General features: G+C 38.2%; 3 protein-coding genes across 3 annotated transcripts; all 3 read left to right on the top strand.

Annotated features, from left to right (window-relative positions):
• Positions 1 to 1,407: 1,407 nt before the first annotated feature.
• Positions 1,408 to 4,638, top strand: olfch1 (olfactory receptor C family, h1). Its single transcript, XM_027033230.2, has 6 exons — positions 1,408 to 1,610; positions 1,823 to 2,108; positions 2,214 to 3,020; positions 3,132 to 3,359; positions 3,463 to 3,598; positions 3,728 to 4,638. Exons 1-6 carry the CDS (start codon positions 1,408 to 1,410, stop codon positions 4,636 to 4,638), a joined length of 2,571 nt encoding a protein of 856 aa, XP_026889031.2.
• Positions 4,639 to 5,367: 729 nt separating this feature from the next.
• olfcj1 (olfactory receptor C family, j1) lies at positions 5,368 to 9,302 on the top strand. Its single transcript, XM_081715760.1, has 6 exons — positions 5,368 to 5,573; positions 5,773 to 6,058; positions 6,709 to 7,521; positions 7,653 to 7,883; positions 8,099 to 8,222; positions 8,355 to 9,302. Exons 1-6 carry the CDS (start codon positions 5,368 to 5,370, stop codon positions 9,266 to 9,268), a joined length of 2,574 nt encoding a protein of 857 aa, XP_081571886.1. The 3' UTR covers positions 9,269 to 9,302.
• Positions 9,303 to 15,471: 6,169 nt separating this feature from the next.
• Positions 15,472 to 19,415, top strand: LOC113592361 (extracellular calcium-sensing receptor-like). Its single transcript, XM_035525548.2, has 6 exons — positions 15,472 to 15,674; positions 15,760 to 16,048; positions 16,812 to 17,567; positions 17,661 to 17,888; positions 18,049 to 18,172; positions 18,338 to 19,415. The coding sequence occupies exons 1-6, from the start codon at positions 15,472 to 15,474 to the stop codon at positions 19,249 to 19,251; spliced, it is 2,514 nt and encodes an 837-aa protein (XP_035381441.1). The 3' UTR covers positions 19,252 to 19,415.
• Positions 19,416 to 21,397: the final 1,982 nt, after the last annotated feature.

Raw genomic sequence — 21,397 nt, 5'->3', positions numbered from 1 at the left:
CTACATTTTTACCATATACATTCTGGCCTGAGGAAAAAAAAAAAAGCCATTGTCTTTAGCATAAGGTAATCAAAAAATGCATTCAATAAGTATATTAATGATCATTTTAGACCACTGCTTAGAGTTTATGAAGTCCTCCTCATAGTCTTTTAGATTAAATACTTGTATGTACACTGAAAGGTCTGATTGAGGCATGGTTATTAACATTATTATATAATTTACCAAATTATTATTTTTGGCTAATCCCTATTATCTATTGCATGACTGCATGTTGTCAAAAGTGTAGGTCACAGGTGCCTTTTAAAAATATAACTGCAGTTTAAAATAATTAGTTTTGACATTGGATGTGAGAACTATAATACACCTTTACAAAAGAATGGATGTTTTGATAACATTTTATTAAAATGTTTGGCTGTTTTGGGACTTAGTGTGTGAATGTCTTTATTTTAAAAATCAGTGTAATTGCCTTGTGTATGAAGGAGAAATCTATATGCTGCTCTAATTGAAAAGATTTGGAAAAATGATTTTATTTGTTTTTCTGGCAGATTTTATTAAATTATAACACCTATATCACTGAAAATGAGAAGCTTTAAAAGAAAACAAAATAAAGTCACACTTGTGTATAAGAGTACAGGGAGGAACGGAAGTTTGGTGCCTTTGAGCATTTCTGCCTTCACTGTTTGTGTGATTTGTTACCAATTTCTACAAACAGAAATGTCTATTATATCTACACATTGTTAGATATTTCAGTTATTTTGTCCACCCATAAACCTTAATTAAAAATAAAATTGAATTAATTGGATTCTAACAAAATACTTTGATTCAGGATATCTACATAGGCTTTAATGTAATATTATAACATATATATTAATGTAATATTTACATACATATAATATCCACAGATCTTCAATGTAATATTAAAAATTATATATTTAAGGTAACTATTACATACATATAATGTAATATCCGCTTTAATGTAAACTAGATATTGGCAAAGCTGTATAAAACCAGGCAGGTCAAACAATGATGACAATGATGTGGCTATATTCTTCCCAAGTCTGTGCATGCTCATGTGATAAAGAGTCTTACAGAAGGGAAGATCTATAGGCAATGAAGTTGGAGGGAAGCAATTATAGTCATTAACAAACAGCATGACTACCATGACCTTCATTAGTTAAAGACTCTGCAGATGAGCAGCCAAGGGAGAAAAATGGTTTTGGACTGACCATGTCAACCAATAAATCCAAATGATATCCAGTCAAACACGAGCTTCACTTACAGAAACTGATCACATGTTCAGATCACATGATTGCATACTCAATGCACCAAGAATGGATTATCAATCCCTATATAATATGCTCTTCCAGTTAGGGCAGGGTGGCAGAGTCGTGCCCTAGAACCTCTGTGATGTTTCTTTACACATTACTGTTCCTCTGGGTCTTTAAAGCAAAAGGTGAGAAAGTTAACTGTCAAATGATTGGAAGCCCAGAGTACCCCGTGCTTTACAAGGATGGGAATGTTATCATTGGAGGAGCTTTTTCAATTCACACCAAAATTACACTACAGACACCATCATTTACCGAGAAACCACAACGTCTAACCTGCACCAGGTTTGTTCCTTCTTTTCTTTTTTGCAATATAAATCAAACCTTTTTTCTTTTACTTAGATTGGAGTTTGGGGGCCAAAGCAAGTATTAAAAATTAATTGTATAAACAAATACCTATCTAATACTGTACAATGCTAAAACTGTAAATAATAAGATCATTAGCAGGTCACTACAAGACAGGCAAAGTGTACAATTGTTTCTCTCTATTTCTTTAGCCTGAACTTCAGAGAATTCCAGTTTGTTCAAACTATGCTGTTTGCTATTGATGAAATAAACAAGAGCAGCCTCCTCCCTAATATTTCTATTGGATACAAAATATTTGATAGCTGTGGCTCAACATTAGCCTCTATGAGATCAGCAATGGGTTTGATAAATGGTCAGCATCATACAGCACAAGAAATCTGCTATGGGCACTCAGCAGTACAAGCTATCATTGGAGAATCAGAATCATCCTCAACCATAGTGATGTCAAGCTCAACTGGACCTTTCATGATTCCAGTGGTAAAACAATGAACATCAATCTAATTTATTAAACCAAAGAATGCAGCAAAAGTGATAATAGTCACATAGAAATAATTCTATTTTCATGTTTCTTATTTCCAACAGATAAGTCATTTTGCTACGTGTGCTTGCCTGAGCAACAGAAAACAGTATCCCACTTTCTTTAGAACAATTCCCAGTGATTACTACCAAAGCAGAGCACTGGCTCAGCTAGTAAAATATTTTGGCTGGACGTGGGTAGGAACTGTAAGAAGTGACAATGACTACGGCAACAATGGTATGGCCACATTTATGGAGGCAGTGGCAAAAGAGGGTGTATGTGTTGAATACTCTGTGGCCATTCTCAGAACAAATTCCAAAGAGAGCATTGCTAAAGTTGTGGAAGTGATCAAAAAAGGCACTGCTAAAGTTTTAGTAGCATTTCTTGCCCAGAGTGAAATGGAAGTACTGTTAGAGGAAGCCCTTGTTCAAAATATAACAGGGCTACAGTGGGTAGGCAGTGAGTCCTGGATAACAGCCAGGTACTTGGCAACTAAAAGAACTTCAAACATTTTAAGCAGCGCAATAGGCTTCACTATCAACAAGTCAAAAATTCCAGGCTTGAAGGACTTCCTTCTTAAGGTCCATCCTTCTCAGAGTCCCACAAATGCCCTTCTGACTGAGTTCTGGGAAACAACATTTGGATGTCAGTTTTTTCCAGAAGCTGAGAATGTGAAGCTTTGCACTGGATATGAGAATCTCAAAGAGATTAATAACACATTCACTGATGTATCAGAGCTAAGGATATCAAACAATGTGTATAAGGCAGTTTATGCAATAGCTTATGCCCTGCATAACACACTGGCTTGCCAAACTGATGGCTACCTTGACAATGTACTTTGCTCCCAAAAGGACATATTACTTCCAGGTGAGGTACGAAAAACAACGAATCTTCAATATAAATAAAAATGAGAACATTGCATGCAAATAAACATGCACACACAGCACAGAATAATTTTTTTCATGTACCATTTTTTTTCTTAGATACTACACTCTTTACAGACTGTGAACTTCACAATGCCCTCAGGTGAGCAAGTGTATTTTAACAGTGATGGAGACCCTACTGCGAGGTATGAGTTGGTGAACTGGCAGAGGAATGAGGCAGGGGAAGTAACCTTTGTTACAGTTGGTAACTACGATGCCTCTCACCCAAGTGATGAACAGTTCGTCATGAAACCTGTCAATATAGTTTGGGCTGGAAACAGTAATATGGTAGGTAGCCTACACAGTAAGTTCACTACAAGAAAAAAACTTACTATGAGGTTCTAGTACAAAAATCATATAAATTATTTTGGGGGGAGTGTAACTGAATCAGAGTTTGTATCAGAGGCCCAGATCCATGTGCAGTGAGAGCTGCCAGCCTGGCTACAGACAGGCCCAAATCAAAGGAAGGCCACCCTGCTGCTTTGAATGTGTACAGTGCCCTGTAGGTGAAATCACCAACATGACAGGTAATCTATGCTTTTCTTTATTGATTAAAGAACATATAAACACATAAAATAAAAGATGCCTATCACAGAAATAAAAGATTTCTGTGATAGGCATCAATAAAAAAATAGTCTCATCTTGTCTCATTTTAGACTCTATTGAATGCATCAGATGTCCTTTGGAGTACTGGTCAAATGAAAACCACAGCCTATGTGTTCCGAAGAAAGTGGAATTCCTGTCATTTGATGAAGACATGGGAGTCATTCTGACAGTGTTTTCATTAACAGGAGTTTCTTTTACTGTAGCTGTAGGGATGGTATTTTTCTATTTTATAGACACACCCCTTGTAAAGGCAAGCAATACCGAACTGAGCTTCCTGCTGCTCTTCTCTCTGACTCTGTGCTTTCTCTGTTCACTTACTTTCATTGGTCAGCCCTCTAAGTGGTCCTGTATGCTGCGCCACACAGCGTTTGGGATCACCTTTGCTCTTTGCATGTCCTGTGTTTTGGCAAGAACAATAGCAGTAGTGATGGCATTCAAAGCCACAGTGCCAGCAAACAGCCCTCCTCAGTGTTCAGTGCCAGTACAGAGAATGAGTGTTTTTTGTTGCACTCTCTTTCAAATCATTATATGTGCTCTGTGGTTAGGACTAGCACCTCCAGTGCCTCACAAAAACATGGTTCACTCCACTGATAAAATAATACTAGAATGTGATTTAGGTTCAGCTATAGGTTTCTGGGCTGTGCTAGGTTATATAGGAGTCTTGGCTGCTTTGTGTTTTATTTTGGCTTTTCTAGCACGGAAGTTGCCTGATAACTTTAATGAAGCCAAATTCATCACATTCAGCATGCTCATATTCTGTGCAGTTTGGATCACCTTTATTCCAGCTTATGTCAGCTCTCCTGGAAAAGTCACTGTAGCTGTGGAGATATTTGCTATACTGGCCTCCAGCTTTGGTTTACTGTTCTGTATATTTAGTCCAAAATGTTATATTATTATGCTTAAGCCAGAACATAATACTAGAAAGCATGTCATGGGTAAAGCACATGCAAGATCACAATGACCCTTCTTCTCTCTGCACACTGCATACATGGAACACACTGTAATAAGACTGTAGATCCATGTCTATGTAAATACAATACATGCTAAAGCTAAAGAAATGTATATATCATTAAACAAATGCGATAATTATTCAAATGTTTGAATACAAACAAAATATATTTCATAATATATCAAAAGCATTAATAAAATATATCTATTAAATTACATATATTCCTAACTATTGCAAGTGGAATTGCAGATCATTTTGACAAGCCTGCTTACATGTAGAATACATGTAGCCTAAGTAAATTATGACCTAAGGGCTTTCTTACTGGAAACTAATTTTAATATAATAATATAGTAACAATATTAAATCATTATTAAATAATTATTAATTACTAAATTATTAATTACTAATTAATTACTTACAAAAATAATGATTTTTATAAGCACTAAAGCAAATTGTAGGAATAAAAAACTCATCATAATTTTCTGAAAGGTGCTACTATGAGAAAAGGTGGAATGTTGGATTCATGTTAAGGTCTAGGATTGGACCAAATATAATCCAGAGATCATTGTTCTGTTTTTCTGTCAGTCAACAAACTTGCTTTCATCATTGGACAGAAATGGTAAACATACCACTTCAGCATTCTCAGGCCACATGTTCCATAGTTATTAGACGTGCATAAAGACAGAGGTCCATTTAGTACTGCCACAGGATACTGTAAAAGCAAATATGTCCCGTATAGCCATGCTATTGCTTTCAAACCTACTGATAATAATAATGTTTACTGCTAATGCTGAAGATGAGAAATGCACAGCTTATGGGTCAGATGAACTCCTTTATTTTTCTAAAGAAGGCGATATATCCATAGGAGGAATTTTTTCATTCAATCAGTATCCAGTCAGTATGAATCCAACACTGCAGGCTAGTCCAGGACATATGAGATGTTATGGGTAAGATATTAATGAACTAATTGTGGGATATTACAGAACTGAAAAACAACAGTTTTTATACCACCAATAAGTACTGTATAATGCGTGAACATGTAAAAGTTCATCTGAAATCAGCTGATAGATAGTTGAGTTAGTAAGCATCAACCAGGTAGAAAAAAAACCTGCTTTATCAGAAAAGAAAATGTACATTTGTTTTCAGGGTTGATCCAGGTGAGCTGCAGTATGCCATGACAATGATGTTTGCTATTGAGGAGATTAACAATAGCACAGACCTAATACCTGGCTTTACTCTGGGCTATAGGATATATGGTTCATGCCCTAGCATTCCTCTCTCGGTTATGGCATCACTAGTTCTCATGAACGGGCCAGGAGAGGGTAGAGAAAGCTGCACCAAACCTTCCACCATGCACGCTGTTATTGGAGAGACCACTTCCACAGCCACCATAGGAATTGCAAGGACCATGGGCCCATTTCACATACCAGTGGTGAGCAAAATGAATGGCTCACTACCAATTCATTCAAAATGAAAAGTACATGATAACTGTAAATAAAAAGGTTAACAACAAATTATTTGTTCATGTTATATATTAAGATAATCATGCTTACAGATTTAGGTAATTACATGTCTATATACATGTTGATGAGCAGTTGTCTCATTGGATCCATCACCTGTATAGAGATACAATTACTTCCAATTTTAGTTAACCATGTTGTGTAAACACCCAAACTGTGTTGTGACAATCTCTGCAGATGACTCTACATATGGTCAATACAGTGTTGATGAATGTTGCATAAAATGTAGCCAGTAAACTGAATAAAAATCTTGCTTCTTTTTTCCTTTGTACCATGGATATTATGAACACAAAGTCTTAAGAAACTTCTTCACAATTATAACCTTAATAGTATAATTTACATGACTGTGCAAGTGGCACTTTATATACATTGCATTTATGTTTAATTATATTAAAAAGTAATTAACTTATATGTTTTTCTTTTGTAAAATGTAGTTTAAGGAGAAGGCAAAAACATCTGTGATTCAGCTGGCTAGGTGACATTAGTTATAACATGAGCATGAATTTTATTTTAAAATATGAGTATTGTAATCCGAGTATAGTAATGTTATTTTCCATTGCAGCTCAGCCACTCAGCTACCTGTGCATGTCTCAGCAATAGAAAGGAGTATCCTTCCTTTTTCAGAACAATTCCTAGTGATTACTACCAGAGTAAAGCACTGGCTAAACTGGTCAAACACTTTGGCTGGACCTGGGTGGGAGCTATCAGAAGCAGGAGTGATTATGGAAATGATGGAATGGCCAGTTTTCTAGAGGCTTCTGAGAAAGAAGGAGTATGCATCGAGTACTCAGTTGCTATTTACAGGACTGACTCAAGAAAGCGGTTTCTAGATGTGGTGGACATTATAAAGACATCTACCTCCAGGGTCATTGTGGCTTTTGCAGATGGAAATGACCTGGACATCCTCATTAAAGAGCTTTACTACAAGAATGTGACTGGATTTCAGTGGGTTGGGAGTGAGGGCTGGATCACCTACCGGTACCTCGCCAATGCTAGGAACTACGCAGTGGTTGGTGGTGCAGTGGGCTTCGCTGTACCCAATGCGTACATTCCCGGTTTGAAAGAGTTTATCACAAGTAGTCGACCCTCTGTGAGGCCAGGTAATACAGGACTAGTTGAAATGTGGGAGAGCATGTTTGATTGCACTCTAGGCCTTGAGTCTCACAATGCTGCAAAACCCTGCACTGGAGAGGAGTCTCTGGAGAACACGCACACAAGCTTCACAGACGTGTCAGATGCTAGCCTCCTGAACAATGTCTATAAGGCTGTCTATGCTGTGGCACATGCTGTGGATGGACTAGTGGCCTGTGAGGAAGGAAAGGGACCATTCCCCAATGGCACATGTGCAGACAGGAAAAGAATAGAGGCATGGCAGGTGGTGTACGCATAGTATAATTCCACTTTCACTGAATTTATTCAGTCATTTATACCCCTATCTTAATGAATGAATGATTTAACCAAGCAATCTAGTTCAACAGATATATGATGTATTATATTATTTTTCAGGTGCTGCACTACCTGACACACGTGAACTTTACTATTAAAACTGGAGAAAAAGTATTGTTTGACAAACTTGGTGATCCAGTTGCACAATATGCTCTGGTCAACTGGCAGATTCATAGTAAAGGAATAATAACATTTGAGACCATTGGCATGTATGACACATCTCGGCAAGATGGCCAGGAGTTTGTAATGAATGATGACGTTAATGCTGTCTGGGCAGGGGACCAAAAAATGGTACGCAAAGCAGAGAAATTGTTGATGATAAAGTGTTGAGGTTTTATACCTTTTAACACAAATTACATGTACTAGACATTTAATTGAATAGTTATACTGTGGTGTAAAGCATGCAGACACTACATTGTGATTACTGGTCTGTCATTGTGCTTAACTTTATACTGTATAATGTCTATTGCTTAGTGAACTCTGAATGGGCATTTTATATGCTCCAGGTTCCTCGGTCAGTGTGCAGTGAAAGCTGTCTCCCAGGCACTATCAGGGCCTTCAGGAAGGGGAAGCCTGTCTGCTGCTTTGACTGTATCCCCTGTGCAGATGGAGAGTTCAGCAACTCCACAAGTGAGAAGACCAAGCTCATTTCTTTTACCCTAATGCTGGTGGTGTTTTTAAGTGGTCAGCTAAAAGTTCAAATGATTTTACACCATGTTGAAATGTCCTCATTTGCCCTTTTTAATATGTCTATGGTTTCAGATGCAGTGGCATGTTTTCTATGCCCTCTTGAGTACAAATCAAATGGGAACAAGACTCGATGTGATCTGAAAAACACTGAATTCTTGAACTTTAATGAACTCATGGGTATTCTGCTTATGGCATTTTCTTTATGTGGTGGATGTCTTACAATCACAATAGGGTTAATTTTCTTTTACTATAGAAATACTCCCATAGTTAGAGCCAACAACTCAGAGCTGAGCTTCCTGCTTCTCTTCTCTCTGACTCTGTGTTTTCTCTGTTCACTTACCTTCATTGGTCGGCCCTCTGAGTGGTCCTGTATGCTGCGTCACACAGCGTTTGGGATCACCTTCGTCCTCTGCATCTCCTGTGTTCTGGGGAAAACAATAGTGGTGTTAATGGCCTTCAGGGCTACACTTCCAGGCAGTAATGTTATGAAATGGTTTGGGCCTCCACAGCAAAGACTCAGTGTTCTTGCTTTCACTCTCATACAGGTCCTTATTTGTGCACTTTGGTTAACAATTTCCCCTCCCTTTCCATACAAAAATACAAACCACTACAATGACAGAATTATTCTAGAATGTCATGTGGGATCCGTTGTAGCTTTCTGGGCTGTACTGGGTTATATTGGGCTCTTGGCTCTTTTATGTTTTGTTTTGGCTTTTCTAGCACGGAAGCTGCCTGATAACTTTAATGAAGCCAAATTTATCACATTCAGCATGCTCATATTCTGTGCAGTTTGGATCACCTTTATTCCAGCGTATGTCAGCTCTCCTGGAAAATTTCTTGTAGCAGTAGAGATATTTGCCATTTTGGCTTCAAGTTCTGGATTGCTTTTTTGTATATTTATTCCCAAGTGCTACATTATTTTACTGAGACCAGACAAGAACACAAAAAAACATATGATGGGCAAAAATTCCTTCAAACACCTTTGACCATGCTGCTGTGTAAATGCAGCAAATATGCTAATTGGTACATAATTAAATAAGTTAATAAATAACAATAAATAAATAAATGTTGGGATGATGTTGCATGACTATAAGTTTACTACAATGATTACTGAGCTGCTTATATGCAATGTAATACATGTGATGCAGCATAAATCTGCATTAGTTAGTTTTGGAAATGACTCCTTCAATGGGAAAAAGTGAAGTCAGTGCCAATGAACCTGGCATAGTGGTTGTCTTACTGCTTGGACTGCTGTTTCTAGCATTTCAAGAATTTCAAGAATGGTGCAAAACACTGCTACAGGTGATCAGTGACCCTGTGAATGAAATCCTTTCATCCATAGGAGCAGGCAAGGGAGGCTGGTGAGAATCCCCCAAACAGATGAGCCACAATAAGGCAAATTACATCTGGATTCAATATTAGCATACAGCATCAAAACTGGATTGCTGAGATACGGAAAGCTTTGTACCAGATATAGGCATCTAATGAGCTAGCCAAAGGAAACAGTGGCAAGGAGAAACTCCTTAGGTTAAAAGAACTAAGACTCAAAACTGGGTAGCACTGAGCATGCAAAAGAATACTACTAAATGGAGACAGTTGCAGTTGGAAATGAATATTGTTTATTGTTTTAATAATAATTGACAAGTTGTGGGACTAGGTAGCCAGGTACTACAAGGTCAGGTCTGGCAGTGCCAGATGATGCAGTTTCATGTTAGCTGGGGTTAGCTGTCCAGTTGTTAGTTCTTTAGTTTGCCTGAAATACTGTGTATCATCAGCATGAGAGACAATACCATATTTAAAAATGAACATGTGTATTAACTGCATATTGACATTTTCATTTAGATTTCCAGCATTTGGCAGATGCTCTTATCCAGAGCAACTTGCATGTTTATCAGTATGACTACATTTTCATTTAGTAAGTTTCATGAAAAAAGATCTCAAAATAGAGTGGATAAATTACATGTGTAGTGCTATGTAAATAGCTTGATGTTCATTTACAAAATGTATGCTTTATAAAAGTGTTTTGCACCATTATTTGTGTTTTGACCCAGATAAACAAACCAAGAGCCATAGTTGGGGATACTAGAGAGGCGCTGCCGAGGGAAGAGGGCAATAGTCCAGGGACTTAGAGAGTGATGTGTTACAACTTGCAGAACAAGCTTACTAACAGACTCCCTCTAGGATGTACTCCCCTAGAAAGCAATCTGACTGGAGTCCTGACAAACAATAAAAACACAAATAACAGCCCTATTAATTAACAGCAACTGGTCCAGGCATCACATGACTGTCATAAACATCCTCAGGGTTTGACAATGCTCTGAACAGCAACAGCACCCAGCAGACACTGCCTGATGCAACATTAAATTAGGCATAACAGATTAATTGTTTATTCTGTGTTTTGCAGCTGTCACAAGTGTAACATAATGATCTAATTCAAGTGCTTACAGGCCTGAATGACAAGAAAGAAGACACATTTCATATTCACATGAACTAAACTAAACTAAACTACATATATTGACATTGCGCATAACTGAAAGATACCATGTTAAAGCTACAGTAAAACTCCATGAAGTACAAACAAGTTCACAACACACACACACACACACACACACACACACACACACACACACACACACACACACACACACACACACACACACATTGAAGTCGAGTTGTCTATGTAGGCCTCACTGAGCTGAGCCAGCAGAACATCACCTAGATAGGATGAACATTATGAAAAAGGTGTCATTCAAAAAATCGGAATATTATTTTATGTCCACTCTAATCATGCCATACCATGTCATGTGCCACGTTTACGGAGCACTTAACACAAAGTTTCACCAAACACAAAGAAACCACAGCACTAATATGACTGTTATTTAAACTCTCTGTATTGAGGGTTAGATCTTTGCTTGCCATATCATCCAGAAGTGCATGTAGCCCTGTAACTGACAAGGAGTTAACAGGCCATGCTTGATTAACAGATCAAATTACTAGCAAAATCCATTAGCTATCATAGTTTTCCTGGTAGGCACCATAATTGGTTAATTATACAATAGATGTTTTCCAAACTCTCACAATAAGTGGTGAACCATATGATACAAGATTATCAATTAAATAATAATAAATGTAATAAATCTATATTCCAGAACACTATTACTAAAACACTATTTTGAAAGCATAAGTAAACTTAAATAGTAAATAAATACAGGCCTCTCTTTAGTAGGTATGAAAAGAATGAAGCACTACTGTTCATCACTAAAACTCCAGTCAAAGTTGATCATAGACAGCCTGTTTGTTCATGAGCTAAACTGACCACATGTCAATCAGTATAATGTAGATTCCCATTTTTGTGCAAGTGTGAGATTGTAACCATTATATCATTTGATATTATTAAAGCTTGTATAAGGTGACTAACTCTGAACATTGAAAATGAGACTGACAATTACTGAATAGTCAGGTTTTTTTGTTTTGTTTTGTTTGTTTTTTTTTTACAAAAAGGACCATTCAGTGCTATACCCACTAAATACACTGCATGATGATGCTACTTTACCGTAATCACCCTTAACAGTGTAGAGCATGTAGCAGGTCACAGAGGCCTGATAACCCACACATCAGGTAGAAGCCAGTGTGGATGCTCTCAGTCCTTTCTCCCCACATGTTAGCACCCCGTGCAGCCCCCAGGTTATATTAGTTATATTAGGCCTCTGTGACATACTAACTGATCTAACAACTGCCTGTAGCAAGGCCCTAGAGGCCTGCTAAAATCACAGATTCCTCAGTATATCTGTGACACCAGCTGAAGATAGCATCACCTCTCACCACTGGAGGTCACCCTAACCTGAGTCCTTCTGTTTCTCCACATGTACCTTTTTAAACTAGTCTATCTGTATAAACCTGCCTTTTTGGTACCATATGTTAAGTATTGCCATAACTCTGTTGTGTGTTAAATATTGCCCTAACTCTGGTGTGTGTAATTCCAAGCCATTCTATATACCCTTGTGCTGTTCTTGGGCAGTGTCTCTTGACTTTTGGACTAACCTTCTGTTAATTTGCCTGGTTGTTATGTGTGTTTTTACCATTGCATGTTTTGAGAGTATGCTTCCATGGAATACAGTTTGGACTTGTTTATTTGTTAATAAACACTGCACACACAGCCTCACCATCTCTCCGAGTGGTCAATATCAAATATATAAAACTTTTTTGCTATGAGCATGAACAAAAATATTATAGTGTCGGTACTGAAGATGAAGAGAATGCCATTTCTGTTTCAAATAAAAGCTCTTTATTCAAGCACAGCCTTTAAAAGGACACGCGCAGAACAAAGCAGGAAAGGGATCTGAAACTAAATGCTTGAAGTGTTCAATAAGGCTATTGCTTTGTGGCTGGAGTGAAGTGGTTTGAGTATTCCATATGCTGAGCCAATGGCTGACTTTAGCCATAATCTCTGACTCAAAAATTATGCCCCTGGTTGCCGGCGAGCTCCTCAGGCAATCCAAAGTGGCAGATTGGCTCCTCCAATAGCTGCTCCACAGTTGCAGCCACAATCTTGTCCACAGCTGCATAAGCCTCTTAGAGAAGTAATCCAAGGATAGGGGCCAGGCATCTACCATGGCAATTCTCTCCATAGGAGCACTGGAGTGCAGAGACTACACTGGGGCCTGTGACTAATGTGGTAGACCCTTCTTAGCTGTGTACTGATCGCAGCAGTGCATATGTACTTCCACGTCCGTGCGGCAGCCAGTAAAATCTCAATGCAGCCACTTCAGTGTCTTGCTTATGCTGGGGAGACCCACACCAGCCTGTCTATGAATCATGCCTAGTACAGTCCTTCTCAGGCTGTGTGGCACCAGCAGCTGCTAACCACGCTGCCCATGCAACTGCTCCAATCCCACATGATACAGAAGTCATGTATCTGGAGTCTGTTCAAACCAGCATGAAATCTACACCTTGTGGTGGATCCATGTGGTATCACATCTGCCCATCCCATCTTTTGTCCCACTTGGAGCCATTTTCTGTGAGAGGACAAGGTCAATGCTCTTATCAAAACCATCTGTGTCCATGATGAACGCTATGCTTGCCCTGCGAAACATCAGCACTGGCCTCTCACACAGCCAAGCACAGAGAACAGCAAGCACACGCTTAGCTTCAAAGTGAGCCGGTGTATCAGCAAACCCATGTATCTGCAAACCCACGCCATAGTAACTTAATAGCCTGTAAAACTGGCTTCAGGCTCCAGATTTGCAAGTATGCCGAGCGAGCTGGGTGCACGGCCCAGTATATCACCTAGACAGATGATGCACCAATCCCTGAAAGTGCAGGCGAGCACTCTTTCCATCAAGTGTAGGAACATAGCCAGTGCATTACAAATCTTAAAGGCCAGCATCTGCCACAGTCCAGTGCATAGTGTGAATGCCATCTGTTTGAAGTCCAGCATTTCTTTCAAGGTCAATGTTTATAAATGTGTTAATGATGTAGGTCTAGTAGTAAGTCAAAATTACTGTACTGGTTTTGTTTTGCTCCCAGTGTAGTAATGCAGTGAACATCCTAGTTTATTTAGACTTGCTCCTGAAAGAGTAGGCTAAGCTGTGCATGCTAACAGAATTTAGCCATTCTTCTGAAGATAGCAGAAGATCATAGTTTTTTTAAACTATAGTGTCTGATTGATCTTCTGTTTTAGAGCATCAGTAATGAAGTGAAAGTGTATCACTCATTCTTCAGTTGTTACTACACCTTCCAAACAAACATCTGAACAATAACTTTTCAAAGTCGAACCAAAGGATAAACTTTTAGGAGTGACCCATACAGTCTGCACCCAATGTTGAATACCAGGTGGTTCTTGTAAAATGCTAATCTGGCTTTGCTCACATACTCTTGCAACATTTTAATGGTATTCTAACTCTATGATGCATCTATGAGAGTTTTTAGTCATCCTGGTCATTATCAAGTCTAGGTGATTAAATTTATAATTGTAGTTATTTTGACACCTCAGTCTAGTGTAATCACACGAGACACATGACTCTAATCACGTGACCTGGAAGAATGAAAACCCCCTCATAGACAATAACATGTCAAAGTGTCAAAGTGGCAGAAACAGAAATGTAAAGATTTAAAAATGACTACTATTGGACTAAAGGGCACTGTCATGTTAAATAAATGAAAAATATACCTGTGCCAATAAAACAAATTTTAGGATACCTCAATACACATGCTTGGGTATGTTTGCTAGTTTAGAAACATGTCCTCTGGGTGTCCTCCTAAGTGTATTCATGACATTAAAATTGATTTTATGGGTGCATGTTTAAGTACGTTTTGGAAGCAGTAATCAGAAAATCCCATTATTTCAGCCTTGCTGGAATCTCTCATAAAGAAGCAATATATCCATTAAACAAGATCACATACGCAAAGCTCCATTCATTGATATCTCCCCCTTGTGGAGAAGTTTCCATCTACTAAACATGTATGAATGAGAATGTGGGTGAGTTAGGAGCCAGGTCTGCAAGATACTTTGCATTTTAATCTTTGGATGAGTACTTATATCACATTTATAGATCAGGCATATAAGTGGGAGCACTGCAGATCACTTTCCAAATTAGTTCTCCCTTGTTTTGCATTTGTGGCTGTATTTGCTCTGCTGCTACTAACAAAGCATTCACTGGACCTGAACTCAATCATTAAAATGTAAATTTGAATACAAAAGATTTATCAGAAACACTGAAAATATTTGCAGTTAGATTTTGTTACCACTGTGAAAGCCAGTTATTTGTTTATATCTTGGTTTGTATCTTTTCTTTGTGCATAATAACAAATATTGAAAAAGTTATTTTAAAAGACTTTATTTTCAATTGTGACTTCTTAAAATTGAGAGTTGTTGATAATTGCTCAATAACTGTTCCGTAACCTATAAACAATTTTTTCCCCCAAATATTTTTGCTGTCAAGGCTGACATCTGCAAACAATTCTACTGTATTATCCTTCACTTATTAAAAAAACAAACAAAAAAACAACTGGCTGAATTCAATAAGCCCCAGCTAGCATCCTGTCCCTTAATGAGGTCATGAAGTCCACAGTTCCCGATTTGTTCAATGTGAACAGTAATGTCTGGAACAAATCTGTGCATGTTTATAAAAAGAATCAATGTGACAGTGGATGGGGATTCATGTAGCACTAGCAGCAGAGAGATTTTGGGATGTTTTTTCATGTGCTCTTGGTTTCAGTTGTTCTTGCAGCAAAGGGTGAAAATCTAATTTGCCATATTCTAGAAAGTCCAGAGTATGCTTTACTGTCTAAGGATGGAGATGTGATAATTGGAGGAGCTTTTTCAATACACAGCGCTGTAATACTGCCATCATTTTTATTTACAGAAAAACCTGAACCTCTAATATGCTATAGGTTTGTTAAAAGAAAAAGTTCACATTCCAGTGATGTTTTCAGGAAACCAATTACTGTTGTGTAATTTTTTCCTGTATGTCCACAGTCTTAACCTCAGAGAACTACGCTTTGCCCAGACCATGATTTTTGTCATTGAGGAAATCAACAGAAGCAGCAGCCTGCTCCCAAATGTTTCTATTGGTTACAGGATTTATGACAATTGTGGCTCAAGATTCTTATCTATGAGGGCAGCTATGGCTCTGATGAATGGTCAGGAACTACGAGCAGATGGAGCTTGCTCTGGAAAAGCAGCAGTGCAGGCCATTATAGGGGAGTCAGAGTCTACTCCTACTATAGTACTCGCTAAAACTACAGGGCCTTTCAAAATCCCAATTGTAAGAATAAGCTACTGTCATGCCATGTGCTGACGCGCAAAGTACTTGGAGAGCAAATTTTATTAGTATAACAATTAATAGGGCACTGCCTTTAGTTCACCTGTTATTCATCAGCTATCCCAACTAATTATACATACTTGGATATCAGTCTCTTGAATACTCAAAACATTTAACAACTTAGTTTGGTGTGAAACCAGACATGTTGCAGACATTGTAGTAGTGTGTCTGTGATTCTCTGAGATACTTAAAAACTGCATCAGCAAATGAGAATTTGTATATTGTAAATACAAATATAACTTTATTAAATATGTTGCTAAATGTTGTTACTTAGTTTTGTACAAATATTTATTGAAAAATCTTGTGTGTTGAAAATACACAGATACATTATTATAGACATTCAAACTAAGACATTATGTTTTCACAAATCATGTTGAGTAAACTCAGCAAGGGAAAGTTCAATTTCTTTGATATAATTAGTGAAAGTTTACAAATGCGTTTTATAGTTTGTATTCCATCAGATATATATTTTTGCCACTTGTATGCTTGCCTCCTGCATGATTAATCTTTTGAATACACTGAGGCATTTGGTCGAATGATTGGTAATTAAGGTGTAAAGCTGTGCTAAATGTTCTGTAAATTAAGGCGTGCTAAATGTTCTGTAAATTAAGGTGTGCTAAATGCTCTGTAAATTAAAGTGTGCTAAATGGTCTGTAAATTAAAGTGTGCTAAATGTTCTGTAAATCTTCTGTCTTTCTCTGCCCAGATCAGTCATGCTGCCACATGTGAATGTTTGAGCAGCAGAAAAGAGTTCCCCTCCTTCTTCAGGACCATAGCTAGTGATTACTACCAGAGCACAGCACTGGCTCAACTGGTCAAGCATTTTGGCTGGACCTGGGTAGGAGCTGTGAACAGTGACAGTGACTATGGTAATAATGGGATGGCCATTTTCCTTGAAGCTGCGAAAGAAGAAGGGATATGTGTGGAGTATTCAGAGAAATTTGACCGATCTGAGACTACCAAACTCATGAAGGTGGTAGACACTATTAGGAAAGGCACAGCTAAAGTGGTTATTTTATTTGTTGCCCATATTGAGATGAACATTCTAATAGAACAGCTTATTCTAAAGAATGTCACAGGATTACAATTTATTGGAGTTGAGGTGTGGATTACTGCCGTTAATCTAATAACTCCAACAAGCTACAGTGTGCTGGGTGGAAGCTTGGGACTTGATGTGGGAAAAGCCAACATTGAAGGCTTTGCTGACTATGTCCTAAAAGACTTTTGGGAAACAGCTATCCCTTGCTTCCTGACAGGAGGAAACATTTCTCAAGATGAAAACACTTGCAGCAGATATAAGGATCTTCTTCCATTTCAAAACTTCAATGAAGATATCTCAGAACTGCGATATGCCAATGGCATCTACAGTGCAATTTATGCTGTGGCCCATTCTCTACACAGCCTGCTCAGATGCACAGAAAACCAGAGATGTAATAAGGACAAGATAATACAACCTTGGCAGGTAAAACAATAATAAAAAAAAAGGAACAAAAAAACCCAGTCTGTAACTGACACTGATCACATAGATACCAACATTCTCTTTTTACCTCTCAAGGTTTCTGAGGCTCTGAAAAAGGTCAATTTTACCACAAAATCAGGAGAGCAGGTGTGGTTTGACAGCACTGGAGCAACGTCTGCGAAGTATGATGTGGTGAACTGGCAACTTGGGGTCAATGGAGAAGTGCAATTTAAGCAAGTGGGCTACTATGATGCCTCTATGCCTCCTGGAGAGCAAATTGTCCTAACTACTAAAAACATAGTTTGGGCTGGAGGAAAAACTGAGGTACAGATACGGTTGGCTGATTATAAATGTTTTAAACATAGTAATTATTATAAAATATTATAAACATATGAAAATGATTGCAGAGGATTTGTTCTGTTGTTTTATTATTTCTGCATTTTACTTAAATAGTAATGAATGCCACCTATTATGCTCATATTAGAAGCCAAGGTCTGTATGCAGTGAGAGCTGTCCTCCAGGAACCAGGAAGGCTGTGCAGAAGGGAAGGCCTGTCTGCTGCTATGACTGTGTACCATGTGCAGAGGGAGAGATCAGTAACATGACAGGTAATTTTAGGCTTACGAAGTTCCAAAGAAAATTTGTTAGTTGTACATTTTGCATTCTGCTCTTGCTTTTTAGGGTACAGTTCCTGAGCAATGGCATCAGTAAATAAAAACATAGGACCATGGCTGTGTTCTTTCCTAATCAGAATGATCCTAATTGTTTTGCAGATTCAAATAACTGCGAGCAGTGTCCAGGAGAATACTGGCCTAATGCTGAGAGAGATAAATGTGTGTTAAAGGTCATAGAATTTCTTTCTGTTACAGAGGTTATGGGGATAGTACTTTTATTGTTTTCTCTATTTGGAGCAGGATTAACTATTTTAGTGGCCATTTTATTTCTAATAAACAAGGACACTCCCATCGTCCGAGCCAACAACTCAGAGCTGAGCTTCCTGCTGCTCTTCTCTCTGGCTCTGTGTTTCCTCTGTTCACTTACTTTCATTGGTCGGCCCTCTGAGTGGTCCTGTATGCTGCGCCACACGGCGTTTGGGATCACCTTCGTCCTCTGCATCTCCTGTGTTCTGGGGAAAACAATAGTGGTGTTAATGGCCTTCAGGGCTACACTTCCAGGCAGTAATGTCATGAAATGGTTTGGGCCTCCACAGCAGAGACTCAGTGTTTTTGCTTTCACTCTCATACAGGTCATTATTTGTGTGCTTTGGTTAACAATTTCTGCTCCTTTGCCGTACAAAAACATGAAATACTATAAGGAAAAGATAATATTAGAATGTAGCTTAGGCTCATCCATAGGTTTCTGGGCTGTACTGGGTTATATAGGATTCCTGGCCCTCTTGTGTTTTGTTTTGGCTTTTCTAGCTCGGAAGTTGCCTGATAACTTTAATGAAGCCAAATTCATCATATTCAGCATGCTCATATTCTGTGCAGTTTGGATCACCTTCATTCCAGCTTACATCAGCTCTCCTGGAAAATTCACTGTAGCTGTGGAGATATTTGCCATTTTGGCCTCCAGTTTTGGTTTACTGTTTTGTATTTTTACACCAAAATGTTATATAATTCTGTTGAAGCCTGAATTAAACACAAAGAAACACGTGATGGGGAAAATGGCATCTAAATCACTATAAGAAATTCAATAAAATATAAACATACAGAATATTCACATAGAGTGGTTATTTAAGTTTAAATCTTGAATGTGCTCACACAAGTAAAACCCTGAATAAACAATGAGAAATACAACGTTCTCAAGAATGAAAGTTGAGCCATACAATGACTCCATACCTCATGCTGCTTATTACATTCTTCCTACTGCTTATTATTTTGTATTCTGTGAACTCAATAACTGTTTATTTAAAGCTGCTTACCATCAGTAAGACCAAGCTAAAAAAGGTAAATAGTCAGAGATTATAGTGGTAGGTCACAAAACATGCAAAAATAATTAATGTGACAAGGGGACAGTTAAAAATTAAACTAAAGCCATAAACTACACTGTCAAAGAGCAGTCAAAAGAGGAGTGAAGTTCCCTCATCGACATGCGCAGACATTTAATAGAACAGTTGCTAAACACTGTAAATTTCACCTATATCCATATGTACAATGAACAATGTACAATGTCTGATGCTAAGCGCTAAACATAACTGTGGATGAGCAATGGTATAAGTATAGTTAGTCATTAGTATACATGGTTGTATCATGCCCCCCAAAAATTTACAATTTTACAGAATCAAATGCATCTTATTGTTCAAACTCAATCCTTGCTTAGGATATCTAACATGAATGTGATGCAGATTCTACAAATTTAGAAAATGTTTGAACCATATTTCTACGTTGACTTATTGCAAAGATATTAATAAAAACATTGCTAAACATTGAATCTGAACTGCCAGCATGTGTAAGGAACACATGGTCTCCCCAAATATCACATCTAAACAGAAATACATTTATAGGAAATTTGGAACCATCAAGTGGATTTTATCTTCCTTTGCTCTTTGCATGTCCCGTGTTTTGTCAAAAACAATAGCAGTAGTGATGGCATTCAAAGCCACAGTGCCAGCAAACAGCCCTCCTCAGTGTTCAGTGCCAGTACAGAGAATTACAATGTTGTATGTTGCACTCTTTGAAACAGTTATATGTGCTCTATGGTTAGGACTATCACCTCCAGTGCATCACAAAACCGTGGTTCATTCCACTGTGTGATTTAGGTTCAGCTATAGGTTTCTGGGCTGGGTTGGGTTGGGTTAAATAGAACTCTTGGGTGTTTTATGCTTTATTTTGGCTTGTCTAGCACACGTGTTGCCAGATATATATTATAAAATCCCAATGACCCATGATCATTAAAAAAATGTAATACATAAATTTGTAATACATGAAAAGGTTGATAAGACTATTATATTTTAAATAAACACACTTTGGGAATATTCCACCCCACTGCATTCACCATCTGACTATGAACACTCTGTGAAACTTAGCAGTAGAATGCCACACACTAAGAACCAGTGTGAAATGACTACACATGCAACACTTGAGAAGCTGGTCTCCTTAAGAAACTGCACCATAGAAAATTTAAATTACATGGTCAACAAATTGGCCTCCATGGCTTGAACATAATCTATAATCACATATGCAAGTAGACTATGTGTGTCAGGAATGTGTCAGGGCAATAGCTTCTGGCCACCAGAGGTCCCTATCTCCTGAATACTGTTGGTTGCTATACTCACTCATGTCTATCACCTGTTATTTAATTATCACACTATATAATGACTTCAGAAACACACAGACACTATGAAGTACTGCTCTCTTCCCAGTTTAAAATCAAGTCATTTACAATTGGGTTTCTGACCTATGCCTGTTTTGTCTTTTAGAATTCACCTTGCCCTTGCTTTATACCTCTGCCTCTTTGAGTAGTCCCTTTTGACCCTGCCTACACGTTTTGCCTCTGACCTCAACACTGTGTCTGAGTTCAGTCCTTCACAGAACACTTTGCCACCAACAGATCCAGCAGGAATCCTGGAATTACAAATGGCTATACAAGCACAGGGAAGATGCCTTGACTCATTTGAAATACACCTCCAAGAGGTACACAGCTTCCTGGAAAGCATGAGACACGAATTATGAGGTATAACATCCAGTTGTCCTCCCACTTCACAACCAGCTCTGGTTGTCACTGCAAAGACCATAGTCTCCCCTATTACATTAGCCCTACCTGACTTTATGACTCCACTTTCCCTGCTCACAGTCAATTAGCAGTAAACATGGCTTCAATAGTGTTGGTGC

The sequence above is a fragment of the Electrophorus electricus genome, chromosome 6 (assembly GCF_041902795.1).
Source record: "Electrophorus electricus isolate QZ-2024a chromosome 6, ASM4190279v1, whole genome shotgun sequence".
Lineage (NCBI taxonomy): Eukaryota > Metazoa > Chordata > Actinopteri > Gymnotiformes > Gymnotidae > Electrophorus > Electrophorus electricus.
The sequence above is the reverse complement of the archived record's forward strand: the minus strand, read 5'-3'. Positions and strand labels throughout refer to the sequence as shown.